This window comes from Oncorhynchus clarkii, chromosome 4 (assembly GCF_045791955.1).
Source record: "Oncorhynchus clarkii lewisi isolate Uvic-CL-2024 chromosome 4, UVic_Ocla_1.0, whole genome shotgun sequence".
Classification (NCBI taxonomy): Eukaryota; Metazoa; Chordata; class Actinopteri; order Salmoniformes; family Salmonidae; genus Oncorhynchus; species Oncorhynchus clarkii.
The window spans coordinates 79,084,609-79,101,130 of NC_092150.1; the positions used below are offsets into that span (position 1 = coordinate 79,084,609).

General features: G+C 45.6%; 1 protein-coding gene across 14 annotated transcripts in view; it reads left to right on the top strand.

Moving 5' to 3' along the window:
* Window positions 1-16,522, top strand: part of LOC139407325 (serine/threonine-protein kinase MRCK alpha-like) — a 126,288-nt gene that overhangs the window by 70,613 nt on the left and 39,153 nt on the right. For 7 of the 14 annotated variants that reach the window (XM_071151021.1, XM_071151020.1, XM_071151022.1 and 4 more), the window contains exons 7-18: window positions 3,845-4,045; window positions 4,468-4,485; window positions 6,686-6,824; window positions 7,042-7,151; window positions 7,311-7,390; window positions 8,752-8,918; window positions 9,088-9,216; window positions 10,309-10,442; window positions 12,471-12,713; window positions 12,994-13,104; window positions 13,650-13,894; window positions 15,018-15,123. In XM_071151021.1, coding sequence (XP_071007122.1) covers window positions 3,845-4,045; window positions 4,468-4,485; window positions 6,686-6,824; window positions 7,042-7,151; window positions 7,311-7,390; window positions 8,752-8,918; window positions 9,088-9,216; window positions 10,309-10,442; window positions 12,471-12,713; window positions 12,994-13,104; window positions 13,650-13,894; window positions 15,018-15,123 — 1,683 coding nt within the window. The remainder of the gene's footprint in view (window positions 1-3,844; window positions 4,046-4,467; window positions 4,486-6,685; window positions 6,825-7,041; window positions 7,152-7,310; window positions 7,391-8,751; window positions 8,919-9,087; window positions 9,217-10,308; window positions 10,443-12,470; window positions 12,714-12,993; window positions 13,105-13,649; window positions 13,895-15,017; window positions 15,124-16,522) is intronic. The other 7 variants (XM_071151015.1, XM_071151023.1, XM_071151016.1 and 4 more) reach the window with 3 other exon arrangements.

A 16,522-nucleotide genomic window follows, 5' to 3' on the forward strand; every position in this document is an offset into this window, starting at 1 on the left:
ATGATCTTTGTCCCCATGTGCAGGTGCAAACCGTAGTCTGGCTTTTTTATGGCGGTTTTGGAGCAGTGGCTTCTTCCTTGCTGAGCAGCCTTTCAGGTTATGTTGATATAGGACTTGTTTTACTGTGGATATAGATACTTTTTTACTTGTTTCCTCCAGCATCTTCACAAGGTATTTTGCTGTTGTTCTGGGATTGATTTGCACTTTTCGCACCAAACCAAAGTACGTTCATCTCTAGGAGACAGAACGCGCCTTCTTCCTGAGCGGTTTTACGGCTGTGTGGTCCCATGGTGTTTATACTTGCGTACTATTGTTTGTACAGATGAACGTGGTACCATCAGGCGGTTGGAAATTGCTCCAAAGGATGAACCAGACTTGTGGAGGTCTACAATTTTCTTTGCTGATTTATTGATTTTCCCATGATGTCAAGCAAAGAGGCACTGAGTTTGAAGGTAGGCTTTGCAATACATCCACAGGTACACCTCCAGTTGACACAAATTATGTCAATTAGCCTATCAGAAGCTTCTAACGCCATTACAGAATTTTCTGGAATTGTCCAAGCTGTTTAAAGGCACAGTCAACTTAGTGTATGTAAATGTCTGACCCACTGGAATTGTGATACAGTGAATTTTAACCTCTCTAGGGTACGTGGCATGGTAGCGCTCCACCTCGTCAACAGCCTGTGAAACTGCAGGGCGCCAAATTCAAAACAACAGAAATCCCATAATTAAAATTCCTCAAAAATGCATGTATTTTACACCATTTTAAAGATACACCTGTTGTAAATCCAGCCACAGTGTGCGATTTCAAAAAGGCTTTACGACGAAAGCAAACCGAACTATTAGGTCAGAGCCAAGTCACAGAAAAACACAGTCAAAGAGAGGATTTTTCCAGCCAAAGAGAGGAGTCACAAAGCGCAGAAATATAGATGAAATGAATCACTAACCTTTGATGATATTCATCAGATGACACTCATAGTTACACAATACGTGTATGTTTTGTTCGGTAAAGTTCATATTTATCTACAAAAATCTGAGTTTACATTGGCGCGTTATGTTCAGTAGTTCCAAAACATCCGGTGATTTTGCAGAGCCACATCAATTTACAGAAATACTCATAATAAACATTGCTAAAAGATACAAGTGTTATGCATGGAATTTTAGATACACTTCTCCTTAATGCAACCGCTGTGTCAGATTTCAAAAAAACTGTACGGAAAAAGCACACCATGCAATAATCTGAGTACGGCTCTCAGAGACCAAAACAACCCAAACAGATATCCGCCATGTTGTGTAGTCAACAGAAGTCATTAATAGCATTATAAATATTCACTTACCTTTGATCTTCATCAGAATGCACTCCCAGGAATCCCAGTTCCACAATAAATGTTTGTTTTGATCGATAATCTCCATCATTTCTGTCCAAATACTTCCATTTTGAAAGCGCGTTCAGTACACAATCCAAACTCATGACGCACGGTCACTAGCAGCAGACAAAGTCAAAAAGTTCCATTACAGTCCGTAGAAACATGTCAAACGATGTATAAAATCAATCTTTAGAATGTTTTTAACATAAATCTTCAATAATGTTCCAACCGGACAATTCCTTTGTCTGTAGAATTGCAATAGAACAGAGCTAACTATCACTTGAACGCGCAAGACTGAGCTCGTGGCTCTCTGGCAGACCTCTGACTCATTCCCGTCTCATTCGCCCCCACTTCACAGTAGAAGCATCAAGCAACGTTCTAAAGACTGTTGACATCTAGTAGAAGTCTTAGGAAGTACAATATGACCCCATAGACACTGCGTATTTGATAGGCCAAGAGTTGAAAACTACAAACCTCAGATTTCCCACTTCCTGGTTGGATTTTTTCTCAGGTTTTTGCCGGCCATATGAGTTCTGTCATACTCACAGACATCATTCAAACAGTTTTAGAAACTTCAGTGTTTTCTATCCAAATCTACAAATTATATAAATATTCTAGCTTTTATGGCTGAGTAGCAGGCAGTTTAATTTGGGCACTCTTTTCATCCAAAAATCATCCAAAAATGCTGCCCCCTTCTCAAGAGAAGTTAAGTGAAATAATCTATCTGTTAACAATTGTTGGAAAAATTACTTGTCATGCACAAAGTAGGTATCCTAACCGACTTGCCAAAACTATAGTTTGTTAACAAGAAATTTGTGGAGTGGTTGAAAAATGAGTTTTAATGACTCCAACCTAAGTGTATGTAAACTTCCGACTTCAACTGTATGAGATGAGTAATGCAAAATATGTAAACATTATTAAAGTTGCCAGTGATTTTAAGTCTATGTATATAGGGCAACAGCCTCTAAGGTGCTAGTGATGGTTATTTAACAGTCTGATGGCCTTGAGATAGAATCTGTTTTTCAGGTGATGTTGAGATGTCTGTCGTTCAGCTACTCTGTGTCTCAGAAAGACACGGCGGTTGGAACCAAAAATCTTACATTTAGAATCATCAGACCAAAGGACAGATTTCCACCGGTCTAATGTCCATTGCTCGTGTTTCTTGGCCCAATCAAGTCTCTTCTTCTTATTGGTGTCCTTTAGTAGTGGTTTCTTTATAGCAATTCGACCATGAAGGCCTGATTCATACAGCAAAGGTAACTCTGGGTCTTTCTTTCCAGTGGCGGTCGTCATGAGAGCCAGTTTCATCATAGCACTTGATGGTTTTTGTGACTGCAGTTGAAGAAACTTTCAAAGTTCTTGAAATTTTCCAGATTGACTGACCTTCATATCTTAAAGTAATGATGGACCGTCATTTCTCTTTGCTTATTTGAGCTGTTCTTGCCATAATATGGACTTGGTCTTTTACTAAATAGGGTTATCTTCTGTATACCTCACCTACCTTGTCGCAAGACAGCTGATTGGCTCAAATGCATTAAGAAAGAAATTCCTCAAATTAACTTTTAACAAGGCACACCTTTTAATTGAAATGCATTCCAGGTGACTACCCCATGAAGCTGGTTGAGAGAATGCCAAGAGTGTGCAAAGCTGTCATCCAGGCAATGGGTGGCAACTTTGAAGAATCTCAAATAAAAATTGTTTTTATTTGTTTAAACACTTCTTTGGTTACTACATGATTCCATATGTGTTGTTTCATAGTTTTGATGTCTTCACTATTATTCTACAATGTAGAAAATAGTCCAGATAAAGAAGAAGAAAAAGAAAGACAAACTCTGGAATGAGTAGTTGTGTCCAAACACTCTCTCTTTCTCTCTATCCATCTTGTTTATATTTTCTTTGCACACAACCCAAACACCTCCAAAAACCACCAACCGCCACCCCATCAAACCCTGGGCCCCTCTAGGCCTCCCGTTTGGCTGAAGCCCCTTTAGGCCTTCTCTGTGTCTGATTTCATGGCTGTGCCTGTGGTTAAGACTCTTCCGCTAATTAAGCTGCTCCGAGGTGGTTGGCTATGTGGCTTTGATGAATAAGTTGAGACCTTAGAGGATCCGCCTCTCTAAAGCTGCGGTGACTGGCGCTTCTTTGGCCTAGTCTCAGGGAAGTTTGATTTATTTAGTATGTACTCTATGGCATGGCCTTGTTTAGGTTTGGTGGACATATTTGACTCCAAACACACTGTAGACGCGCAATTAACAACACCAGATTACAGATTATTTCTCTAACATTCTAACGTCTGACTCTGGGCGAGTGGAAAATTGGCTTAGGCCTAACTGCCAGAATCACACTGTATCCCTTTAATAAAGTATGATATTATTTCTATGGTTTGTCCCCAAAGCCATCCATCGAACCACCGATGCGTCTATGCCTCTATCCATCCACTCACTAATCCATTCATCTCCTGTGCCTGGTCTCCCTCAGGTCCAGTCGTCAGTTGCCGTGGGGACCCCGGACTACATCTCTCCGGAGATCCTGCAGGCGATGGAGGATGGGAAGGGGAAGTACGGTCCAGAGTGTGACTGGTGGTCCCTGGGGGTCTGCATGTACGAGATGCTGTACGGGGAAACCCCCTTCTATGCCGAGTCACTAGTGGAGACCTACGGCAAGATCATGAACCACAAGGTGAGAGGGGGGGGGGGGGGTGGTAAGACTAGACAGAGGAGGCTGACTGTAGCTACCCTGGGGTGTATCATTTGATTGATTTGATCATTCAAAAGCACAGCTCTACCACACGTGTAGCCTATACAATGCATTGAAAATCCTAGAGGACCACCCAAAAAGTTGTACAGCCTATTTCCATTGTGGTCCTCTTTTTTTGAGGCTGTCAGGCAGGTTAAGGTTTACCGGTAGTGACATTGTACCTACTGTACTAAAACACATCTTGACTAAGACACATTTTTTATTCAATGGTTCAAGACGAGCGTGATTGTTTAGGTGTTGTTGGGCTCTTTGGTGTTAGGCTGAAGTACTTTCTATACATAGTTTTATTCTTTCTGACTCCTCCTCTACCCTTTTTCTTCTTGTTCCTTTCCATCGACCGACAGGAGGAGTTAGGGGCTGCTGTGAGTGTTTCTTTTTGGAGTCTGATTGCCCAGTCCCAAATGGACCCCTATTCCCTACCACCTATGCACTTGTAGATTCCTCTTAGATCTCCACAAGTGCATAGGAAGTAGGGGCTAGGGTTGATTTGGGACTGGGTCTGAGTGTTAGTTGTTAAAGTTTGAGTATGTTCTGTTCAAGGGCTGAATGTATCAAGCTTTTTAGAGTAGGCGTGCTGCTCTAGGATCAGTTAAGCTTTTTAGATCATATAAATTAGATTAAATGGGCCTGATCCTAGATCAGCACTGCTAAGAGGAATACTCTGAGACAATTGATACATACAGTGCATTCGGAAAGTATTCATACCCCTTTTTCCACATTTTATTACGTTACTGCTTTATTATGAAATCTGTTAAGTCACACATGTCAATCTACACACAATACCTCATAATGACAAAGTGAAACGTAAAAAAAAAAAAAAAGAGCAGTTTTTATTAAAAATAACAAACAGAAATACCTTATTTACATACATACGTATTCAGACCCTTGCTTTGAGACTCAAAATTGAGCTCAGATCTGGGGAAGGGTACCAAAAAATGTCTGCTGCATTGAAAGACCTTAAGAACACAGTGGACTCCATCATTCCTAAATGAAAGAAGTTTGGAACCGCCCGGCCAATCTTAACAATCAGGGGAGAAGGACCTTGTTCAGGGAGGTGACCAAGAAGCCGATGGTCACTGACAGAGCTACATAGTTCCTCTGTAGAGATGGGAGAACCTTCCAGAAGGACACCCATCTCTGCAGCACTCCACCAATCAGGCCTTTATGGTAGAGTGGCCAGACGGAAGCCACTCCTCAATAAAAGTCACATGACAGCCTGCTTGGAGTTTGCCAAAAGGCACCTATTGGACTCTCAGACCATGAGAAACAGGATTCTCTGGTCTGATGAAACCAAGATTGAACTCTTTGGCCTGAATACCAAGCGTCACATCTGGAGGAAACCTGGCACCATCCCTACAGGCATGGTGGTGGCAGCATCATGCTGTGTGGATGTTTTTCAGTGGCAGGGACTGGGAGACTAGTCAGGATCGAGGGAAAGATGCGCGGAGCAAAGTACAGCATGATCCTTGATGAAAACCTGCTCCAGAGTGCTAAGGACCTCAGACTGGGGTGAAGGTTCACCTTCCAACAGGACAATGACCCTAAGCACACAGCCAGGACAATGCAGGAGTGGCTTTTGGACATGTCTCTGAATGTCCTTGAGTGGCCCAGCCAGAGTCTGGACTTGAACCCAATCTAACATCTCTGGAGAGATCTGGAAAATAGTTGTGCAGTGACACTCCCCATCCAAACTGACAGAACTTGAGAGGATCTGCAGAGGAGAATGGGAGAAACTCCCCAAATACAGGTGTACCAAGCTTGTAGCATCATACCCAAGAAGACTCGATGCTGTAATCGCTGCCAAAGGTGCTTCAACAAAGTACTGAGTAAAGGGTCTGAATACTTATGTAAATGTGATATTTCAGTTTATATTGTCATTAATTAGCAAAAATTGCAAAATAAACTATTTTTGCTTTGTCATTATGGGGTATTGTGTGTAGATTGAGAGAACAATTTAATCAATTTTAGAACAAGGCTGTAACCTAACAAAATGTGGAAAAGGTCAAGGGGTCTGAATACTTTCCGAATGAATTGTACAACCCCAGGTCTGTTCATACTTCAGCCCGACTCCAAACCACACCGTTCTACCTTCATAACTCTCCCCCTTCCCGTCACCTTTCAACTATGCCATCTAGTTCACCCAGCCATATTGGCTGAACAAATGCCCTGTGTGCACATTAAACCATTAAATGTGGTCTAGAACTGTACTGCTTTCTACTGCAACAGGATAAACATGCATGGGCCATATACCATTTTTATTTCTTTGTACATTTCTTTGTCAGGGGCCATGTGCACAAATAAATACATGAAATGTGAAACAATGTATACGAAGATTATTCTGCCAACGTTATGGAACTATTCCGCTGTCGACTGCAACAGGGGAACGTTGTGTTATGAGTAAAAATACATTTGAAATACAAATATTAAACAGTATATCTAGGCTGCATCCCAAATGGTCAAAAGTAGTGCCGTAAAGAAGGAATAGGGAACCATTTGGGACGTAGGGTATCTTCATTATTCAGACTCCTTTCCCTCTCCTCTTACCCTCCGCCGGGTGCCCAGGAGCGTTTCCAGTTCCCCCTGCAGATGACCGACGTGTCCGAAGACGCCAAGGACCTGATCCGACGCCTCGTCTGCAGCCGGGAGCACCGCCTGGGCCAGAACGGCATCGACGACTTCAAATCTCACCCCTTCTTCTCTGGTAGGGCCTGATGTTTTAAAACTGTGTGTGCGTGCTAGGGTTTGTCTGTCAATTATTCTCTGGTGTCATTTCCAGGAGTTGATTATAGATAACCTCTTATCTTGTTAATTGGTGTTGAAGTTAGGCTGGACAGTAGACGATGGTATGAGAATCGTTACAATAACAAACCATGATCACAGTTTGCCAGTCATATCATGTTTGATGTCATTCCTTTCAGGCATTGACTGGGACAACATCCGTACGTGCGAGGCCCCCTACATCCCAGAGGTCAGCAGCCCCACAGACACCTCTAACTTTGACGTGGACGACGACTGTCTCAAGAACTCAGTAAGTCTCTTTCTCTATGGGACTACATCAAGACTTAGACTCTCTTACTCTCATCTTTCAGTCTCTCTCTGTTTCCATCTTTTATCTGTCCATCTGTTTCATCTGTTTGTAATGTTGTCAAGGTCGCCGTGTTCTAAAATAAGTGTTGTGTTATTTCAGGAGACGATGCCCCCTCCCTCACACACGGCCTTCTCTGGACACCACCTGCCCTTCGTAGGTTTCACCTACACCAGTAAATGGTGAGGGGTCGCTAAGCAACAACCCCCGTTTAGTTTCCAAATTAACTTCCACATCTTCGTCAATACATACAGCATACAGAAAAATACATCTTAACCTGGTCCCAGATCTGTTTGTGCCGTCTTGCCAACTCCTATGGTCATTGTCATGTTTGGCATAACAATGAGGATAGGCTATACAGATCTGGGACCAGTCTACTTCACTCCTACTTCTCTATCATCTGATCTAACCTCAGCCACACTTCCACTAGCACTCAGTTTCCACCGTTGAGAAAGCATTGAATGGTCTAATTGTTTATCTTAGCCTGAAGGCTAATGGTGGTTGCGCTCTCTCTCTCTCTCCCCTCTCCCCTCTCCTCTCCCCTCTCCTCTCTCCTCTCCTCTCTCTCCTCTCTCTCTCCTCTCTCTCTCTCCTCTCTCTCTCCTCTCCCCTCTCCCCTCTCCTCTCTCTCCTCTCTCTCTCTCTCCTCTCTCTCTCCTCTCTCTCCTCTCTCCTCTCCTCCCCTCTCTCCTCTCCCCTCTCCCCTCTCCCCTCTCCTCTCCCCTCTCTCCCCTCTCTCTCCTCTCTCCCCTCTCTCTCCTCTCTCTCCTCTCTCTCTCTCTCCTCTCTCTCTCTCTCCCCTCTCCTCTCTCCCCTCTCCTCTCTCTCCTCTCTCTCTCTCCTCTCTCTCTCCTCTCTCTCCTCTCTCTCTCCTCTCCTCCCCTCTCTCCTCTCCCCTCTCTCTCTTTAAGTTCAATGTCAATATAAGGGGCTTTTTTTGGCATGGGAAACATGTTTATTTGTATTTATTTATTTCACCTTTATTTAACCAGGTAGGCCAGTTGAGAACAAGTTCTCACATACAACTGTGACCTGGCCAAGATAAACATTGCCAAAGCAAGTGAAATAGATAATAAACAAAAGTTGCCTGGTTGCCCTTTTCTTGTGGCAACAGGCCACAAATCTTGCTGACAATAGAAATGGGAGTTTTTCAAAATTGGATTTGCTTTCGAATTCTTTGGGGGTCTGTCTATTCTGAGGTAAATATGTGTCTCTAATATGGAATGCATCTCTTTCATATCTCTCCCCCCTCTTCCATATCTCCCCCCTCTTCCCTATCTCCCCCCCTCTTCCCTATCTCTCCCCCCCTCTTCCCTATCTCTCTCCCCCCCTCTTCCCTATCTCTCTCCCCCCCTCTTCCCTATCTCTCTCCCCCCCTCTTCCCTATCTCTCTCCCCCCCTCTTCCCTATCTCTCTCCCCCCCTCTTCCCTATCTCTCTCCCCCCCTCTTCCCTATCTCTCCCCCCCCCCCTCTTCCCTATCTCCCCCCCCCCCCCCTCTTCCCTATCACTCTCCCCCCCTCTTCCCTATCTCTCCCCTCCAGTACCCTGTCTGACCGGGGCTGTCTGAGGGAGGCAGGTGGTAGCAGTCAGACACAGATGGATGTATGTGTCCAGCGCAGTCTGGAGGAGAGTCTGGCCACCGAGGCCTACGAGAGGAGGATACGACGCCTGGAGCAGGAGAAGACTGAGCTCAGCCGCAAGCTGCAAGGTACACACACTCACACCTCTCCTCCTCCTCCCCTCTCCTCTCCTCCCCCTTTCCTTTCCTCTCCTCCCACTTTCCTCTCCTCTCCTCCCACTCTCCTTTCCTTTCCTCTCCTCCCCTTCTCCTTTCCTCTCCTCTCCTTCTCATCCTCTCCCTGTATGTTGTGTTCCAGAGTCCACCCAGACAGTCCAGGCCCTGCAGCACGCGTCAGGAGAAGGACCAGCACCCGTCCCCTCTAACAAGGAGGTGGAGATCAGGAGTCTGAAGACTGAGATTGACATCCTCAAGAAAAAGATTGCAGGTGAACATTCAACATTTTACTGTAAAGGTTTACTGCTGTGTAGTAGAACACAAACGTTCTACTGTAAAGGTTTACTGCTGTATAGTAGAAGACAAACGTTCTACTGTAAAGGTTTACTGCTGTGTAGTAGAACACAAACGTTCTACTGTAAAGGTTTACTGCTGTATAGTAGAAGACAAACGTTCTACTGTAAAGGTTTACTGCTGTGTAGTAGAACACAAACGTTCTACTGTAAAGGTTTACTGCTGTGTAGTAGAACACAAACATTCTACTGTAAAGGTTTACTGCTGTGTAGTAGAACACAAACGTTCTACTGTAAAGGTTTACTGCTGTATAGTAGAAGACAAACATTCTACTGTAAAGGTTTACTGCTGTGTAGTAGAACACAAACGTTCTACTGTAAAGGTTTACTGCTGTGTAGTAGAAGACAAACGTTCTACTGTAAAGGTTTACTGCTGTATAGTAGAAGACAAACGTTCTACTGTAAAGGTTTACTGCTGTGTAGTAGAACACAAACGTTCTACTGTAAAGGTTTACTGCTGTGTAGTAGAACACAAACGTTCTACTGTAAAGGTTTACTGCTGTGTAGTAGAAGACAAACGTTCTACTGTAAAGGTTTACTGCTGTGTAGTAGAACACAAACGTTCTACTGTAAAGGTTTACTGCTGTGTAGTAGAAGACAAACGTTCTACTGTAAAGGTTTACTGCTGTGTAGTAGAACACAAACGTTCTACTGTAAAGGTTTACTGCTGTGTAGTAGAACACAAACGTTCTACTGTAAAGGTTTACTGCCACGTAGAACACAAACCAGCCAGGTCAGCATTTACATGCATAGCCAAGTGTATGATAGAGTAGGACTGAAATACATTGAGAGATAAACAGAGATGCTATTCATAGTCCACACGGTGATCTGTACCAGGGTTATGGTTTGGATTCCCACGGGAGACCAGTACAAAAGCATGAACATGTATGTTCTTATCCAGAGCGTACATTTAGCGTCTGCTAAATGACTACAATTTGAAATGTACACTATAATGGAACATGCATCATAGTGAAATGTAATTCATGTTGGCCTTCTGTAATGTGTGTTAGACTCAGGTCAACAGGAACATGAGTTAGAAGAAGCTTCATCAGTCCGTAGAGAGATGGAGGAGTCATCTAAACACATCAGGAACCTGGAGAAACAGATGAAGAGTCTCAACCTGGAGAAGGACGACCTGCACAAGGTGTGTTTCTCTCTGTATAGCGCCACCTGGGTGTGTTTCTCTCTGTATAGCACCACCTGGGTGTGTTTCTCTCTGTATAGCACCACCTGGGTGTGTTTCTCTCTGTATATAGCACCACCTGGGTGTGTTTCTCTCTGTATAGCACCACCTGGGTGTGTTTCTCTCTATACAGCACCACCTGGGTGTGTTTCTCTGTATATAGCGCCACCTGGGTGTGTTTCTCTGTATATAGCGCCACCTGGGTGTGTTTCTCTCTGTATAGCACCACCTGGGTGTGTTTCTCTCTGTATAGCACCACCTGGGTGTGTTTCTCTGTATATAGCACCACCTGGGTGTGTTTCCCTCTATACAGCACCACCTGGGTGTGTTTCTCTCTGTATAGCACCACCTGGGTGTGTTTCTCTGTATATAGCACCACCTGGGTGTGTTTCTCTGTATACAGCACCACCTGGGTGTGTTTCCCTCTATACAGCACCACCTGGGTGTGTTTCCCTCTATACAGCACCACCTGGGTGTGTTTCTCTGTATATAGCACCACCTGGGTGTGTTTCCCTCTATACAGCACCACCTGGGTGTGTTTCTCTGTATATAGCACCACCTGGGTGTGTTTCTCTGTATACAGCACCACCTGGGTGTGTCCCTCTATACAGCACCACCTGGGTGTGTTTCTCTCTGTATAGCGCCACCTGGGTGTGTTTCTCTGTATATAGCACCACCTGGGTGTGTTTCTCTCTGTATAGCACCACCTGGGTGTGTTTCTCTCTGTATAGCACCACCTGGGTGTGTTTCTCTCTGTATAGCACCACCTGGGTGTGTTTCTCTGTATATAGCACCACCTGGGTGTGTTTCCCTCTATACAGCACCACCTGGGTGTGTTTCCCTCTATACAGCACCACCTGGGTGTGTTTCTCTGTATATAGCACCACCTGGGTGTGTTTCCCTCTATACAGCACCACCTGGGTGTGTTTCTCTGTATATAGCACCACCTGGGTGTGTTTCTCTGTATACAGCACCACCTGGGTGTGTGTCCCTCTATACAGCACCACCTGGGTGTGTTTCTCTCTGTATAGCGCCACCTGGGTGTGTTTCTCTGTATAGCGCCACCTGGGTGTGTTTCTCTGTATAGCACCACCTGGGTGTGTTTCCCTGTATATAGCACCACCTGGGTGTTTTTCCCTGTATATAGCACCACCTGGGTGTGTTTCCCTGTATATAGCACCACCTGGGTGTCTTTCCCTCTATATAGCACCACCTGGGTGTCTTTCCCTCTATATAGCACCACCTGGGTGTGTTTGTCTGTATATAGCACCACCTGGGTGTGTTTGTCTGTATATAGCACCACCTGGGTGTGTTTGTCTGTATATAGCACCACCTGGGTGTGTTTGTCTGTATATAGCACCACCTGGGTGTGTTTGTCTGTATATAGCACCACCTGGGTGTGTTTGTCTGTATATAGCACCACCTGGGTGTGTTTGTCTGTATATAGCACCACCTGGGTGTGTTTGTCTGTATATAGCACCACCTGGGTGTGTTTGTCTGTATATAGCACCACCTGGGTGTGTTTGTCTGTATATAGCACCACCTGGGTGTGTTTGTCTGTATATAGCACCACCTGGGTGTGTTTCTCTGTATATAGCACCACCTGGGTGTGTTTCTCTGTATATAGCACCACCTGGGTGTGTTTCTCTGTATATAGCACAACCCCCCCCCCCCCCCCCCCCTATTTTATTTCCACATGGTCCTTCACATCATTGCTCCAGCAAATGTGTTATATGCATATTATGCGTCAAGGTGGTATATTGGCTCAGCTCTGCAGTATGAAAAGGGTATAAAACTATCCGGACCATTAAGCAGATGCATTTATCCAAAACGACAGTGAGTGCATACATTTTCGTATGGGTGGCCCCAGCAGGAATCGATTTGACAACCCTGGCGTTGCAAGTGACCATTCTCTACCAGCTGAGTGCCGTTGGACCGACGACCACCCAGTCTGACCAATCAATCTGTACACGTCTTCCCTCCCTTTAGGACCTAATGGAGGCCAGCGGCAAGATGAAGAGTCAGTCTAAGGAGTTGAAAGAGGCCCACAGCCAGAGGAAGCTGGCCATGCAGGAGTTCTCCGAGCTCAACGAGCGTCTGACTGACCTCAGATCAGCCAAGCAGCGCCTGGGCCGTCAGCTCCGGGACAAGGAGGAGGAGATGGAGGGTTGGTCCCAGAAGGTGGAGGCTCTACGGCTGGAGGTGCGCAAGGCCGAGAGGGCCAAGAAGGAGGTAGAGTAGTCACGTGGTTCCTGTGGTTCTTAGAGGTGTGCGTGTGTGGGTCTCTACTTTGTGTGTGTGTGTGTGGGTCTCTACTTTGTGTGTGTGGGTCTCCTCTTTGTGTGTGTGTGTATGGGTCTCTACTTTGTGTGTGTGGGTCTCTACTTTGTGTGTGTGTGGGTCTCTACTTTGTGTGTGTGTGTGTGTGTGGGTCTCTACTTTGTGTGTGTGGGTCTCTACTTTGTGTGTGTGTGCGCGTGCGTGCGTGCATTAACCCCTTGCTGTCTCTCAGATGGAGTCCCAGTCTGAGGAGCAGACAGCTGATGCTCAGAAGGAGAGGAAACTGAGAGAACGCTCTGAGCAGTACAGCAGACTGCTAGAGGAGGAGCTGGATGGACTCAAGGTAACACACACTTATAAACACACATACTAACACACACTTTTTTTATATTTCCTTCTCACACACAAATAAACACACAAACAAACTCGGATTTTAGCGTCTTGTAGTCATAGATGCTTATTTTAGCCATTTGAAATGGCTAGCTAGTTAGCGGTGTGCTAGTACCGTTGGATCGGTGACGTCACTTGCTCTGCGGCCCAGGTGTTTTGTGACCTGACTGATAATGCTACTTCATGGCTGACACGGTAGATGTGTTCAGAGCGTCCCCGGTTCGAACCCAGTCCGGGACAGCGGCGGAAGCAATGCTCTTACACACACACCTGGGGTGTATTCTCTAGGAACCAACGTGAGGCAAACGGGACGAAATGAGGAGGGACTATTCTGAACTTGTCCAATAAGAAATGCGCGCTTTTGTTACAAAACGCTTTCCATTGCAAAATATTTTTACTACGGTGTTCACTAATTTAATACACTCCTGTAATTTCTCTGTTTTCCTGGTTGTGTGAATGTGGCCAACTCCTCTCTTCCTCTTCCTTCCTCTGAACCAGAAGCAGGTGGGGCCATCAGCCTCGGTGGTGGGCTCGGACCAGAGCCAGGAGGTGGGGAAGCTGCGGGCCGACCTGGAGAAGAAAACGGGGTTCTACGAGGAGGAGCTGAGCAGGAGGGAGGTGCAGCACGCCAACGAACTCAAGGTCCTCCGCAAGGAGCTCCGCGACGCTGAGGGACAGCAGCTCACCCTGCAGAAAGAGATCCTGGTCCTCAAAGACAAACTGGAGAAGACACGCAGGGAGAGGTGTGTGTCTGTCTACATGTTTATGTCTTTGTGTGTGTAATGGGTTATGTGCGGTAGGGCCTTCCTAGGTTTGGATGTCCACAACACTAGAAAGCACTCATAAAGACATAGGACAGTTTATCCAGAGATGTAGACATGGCATTCAGACGTGCTTCTGGTCTCTGTAGTAGCTATATAGAGCTTGTCCTCTTCCCAGCGAGGGTTATACAAGGTCAACATGGTTACCGCTACTTCACAATGGCCTCTAGTGTGCTGTACTCGCAGTGTATTTTGATCTTGGATAACTGCTGATACTACGATAGCTGATTTTTTTCCACAGAAAACAAGGAAAACCCAAACGAAACTCTTTCCTCCTCTAAAATCCTTCCTGATGTCAGACAAAGTTTATTTCCCAATCTATAGGTGGAAATGTGACAAAATAAGACAGTTTAGTTTCCCTGTTTCATGTTCCTTGCCAAGGTTCTTCTGAGTATCATGGCACTGGTGACAACCCTGCCTTCTACTGTAACCGTTCTCCTGAGAAGACCCTTAGACATCTCTTAGAGTTCCTTAGCTCTAACTGCCGTTGTTGGTCTGTTTACTTGAATATTGTCATTCAAATAGATTTTTAGTCCAGGAATAGATATACTAAATAAATCTGGTACCGGGAAACCGGTCTATAGAGTTGTCATATTCAGTAGGACAGTTACTCTCTCTTCCTGTAATATTATAGAGATGCCTACCTAACTGTCCTCTTCCTCTTCTTCCCAGCGAGGGTTATATGAGGTAAACATGGTTATAGTTACTTCACCCTGGCCTCTACTGTATTGTACTCCGTGAGGTTTAACTTGAGTTACCTTCTCTCCCCTGACCTATCTCCCGAGAAGACCCTCATTCCTGTGTTAGTCCCTTAGATCGAACTGGTGTTATCCCCCTCTGCCTCTATCCAGGTCGAAGAAGCAACATTGCTCTAACGATCTCTCATACAGTCTGGAAGCTATCAGGATGTGCTTTTCTACCCTCTAGCTTAGCATCCCTGGCTAGCCTCGTTCATACAGACATTTGGATACTCTCTCTGAATAGCAAGTTCAGTGTGTTATTGGTGTGTGTGTGATGATGGATCATATCTGTGTGTGTGAGACAGCCAAAGCGAGCGGGAGGAGTTTGAGATGGAGTACAAGCAGAAGTATGAGCGGGAGAGAGTCATTCTGACCGAGGAGAACAGGAAACTCTCCAACGAACTGGACAAGGTGAGATGTTATATATACACACACACACACACACACACACACACACACCCTGACCTGAGGTAACCCCTTCTCTCGCTCACAAACACACACACACACCCTGAGGTGAGGTAACCGCCGCCACCAACCTTCTCTCCTGGTAAAGCCAATATAATCACCGTTCAATATCCACCTTCAAAACAGACCACGGTATCCTAAACAGGCAACTGCAACGTCCCGTTGGATCCCAAACTATTGACCTTGGAAGCGGGAAATATGGGAATGAGAAATGGAATTTCCCAAGCAAAATATTTTTGTAGGAGTTGTGATATATTGGACTAAAAGTGCTGTTTGTTTTTGTGGTATTTCCTATTAAATATGAAGAAAAGACTGAGTGCCTTGAAGTTGATAGCATCCATGGAAAACAGGGAGCATTCCCTTTCCTGAACACAACCTGCCAGAGAAGGGTAGTGAGAACAACATTCCCCAAGCCTTCCTGAATACAACCTGCCAGAGAAGGGTAGTGAGAACAACATTCCCCAAGCCTTCCTGAACACAACCTGCCAGGGAGGGGTAGTGAGAACAACATTCCCCAAGCCGTCCTGAACACAACCTGCCAGAGAAGGGTAGTGAGAACAACATTCCCCAAGCCTTCCTGAACACAACCTGCCAGAGAGGGGTAGTGAGAACAACATTCCCCAAGCCTTCCTGAACACAACCTGCCAGAGAGGGGTAGTGAGAACAACATTCCCCAAGCCTTCCTGAACACAACCTGCCAGAGAAGGGTAGTGAGAACAACATTCCCCAAGCCTTCCTGAACACAACCTGCCAGGGAGGGGTAGTGAGAACAACATTCCCCAAGCCTTCCTGAACACAACCTGCCAGAGAAGGGTAGTGAGAACAACATTCCCCAAGCCTTCCTGAACACAACCTGCCAGAGAGGGGTAGTGAGAACAACATTCCCCAAGCCTTCCTGAACACAACCTGCCAGATAGGGGTAGTGAGAACAACATTCCCCAAGCCTTCCTGAACACAACCAGCCAGAGAGGGGTAGTGAGAACAACATTCCCCAAGCCTTCCTGAACACAACCTGCCAGATAGGGGTAGTGAGAACAACATTCCCCAAGCCTTCCTGAACACAACCTGCCAGGGAGGGGTAGTGAGAACAACATTCCCCAAGCCTTCCTGAACACAACCAGCCAGAGAGGGGTAGTGAGAACAACATTCCCCAAGCCTTCCTGAACACAACCTGCCAGAGAGGGGTAGTGAGAACAACATTCCCAAAGCCTTCCTGAACACAACCTGCCAGATAGGGGTAGTAAGAACAACATTCCCCAAGCCTTCCTGAACACAACCTGCCAGAGAAGGGTAGTGAGAACAACATTCCCCAAGCCATCCTGAACACAACCTGCCAGAGTGGGGT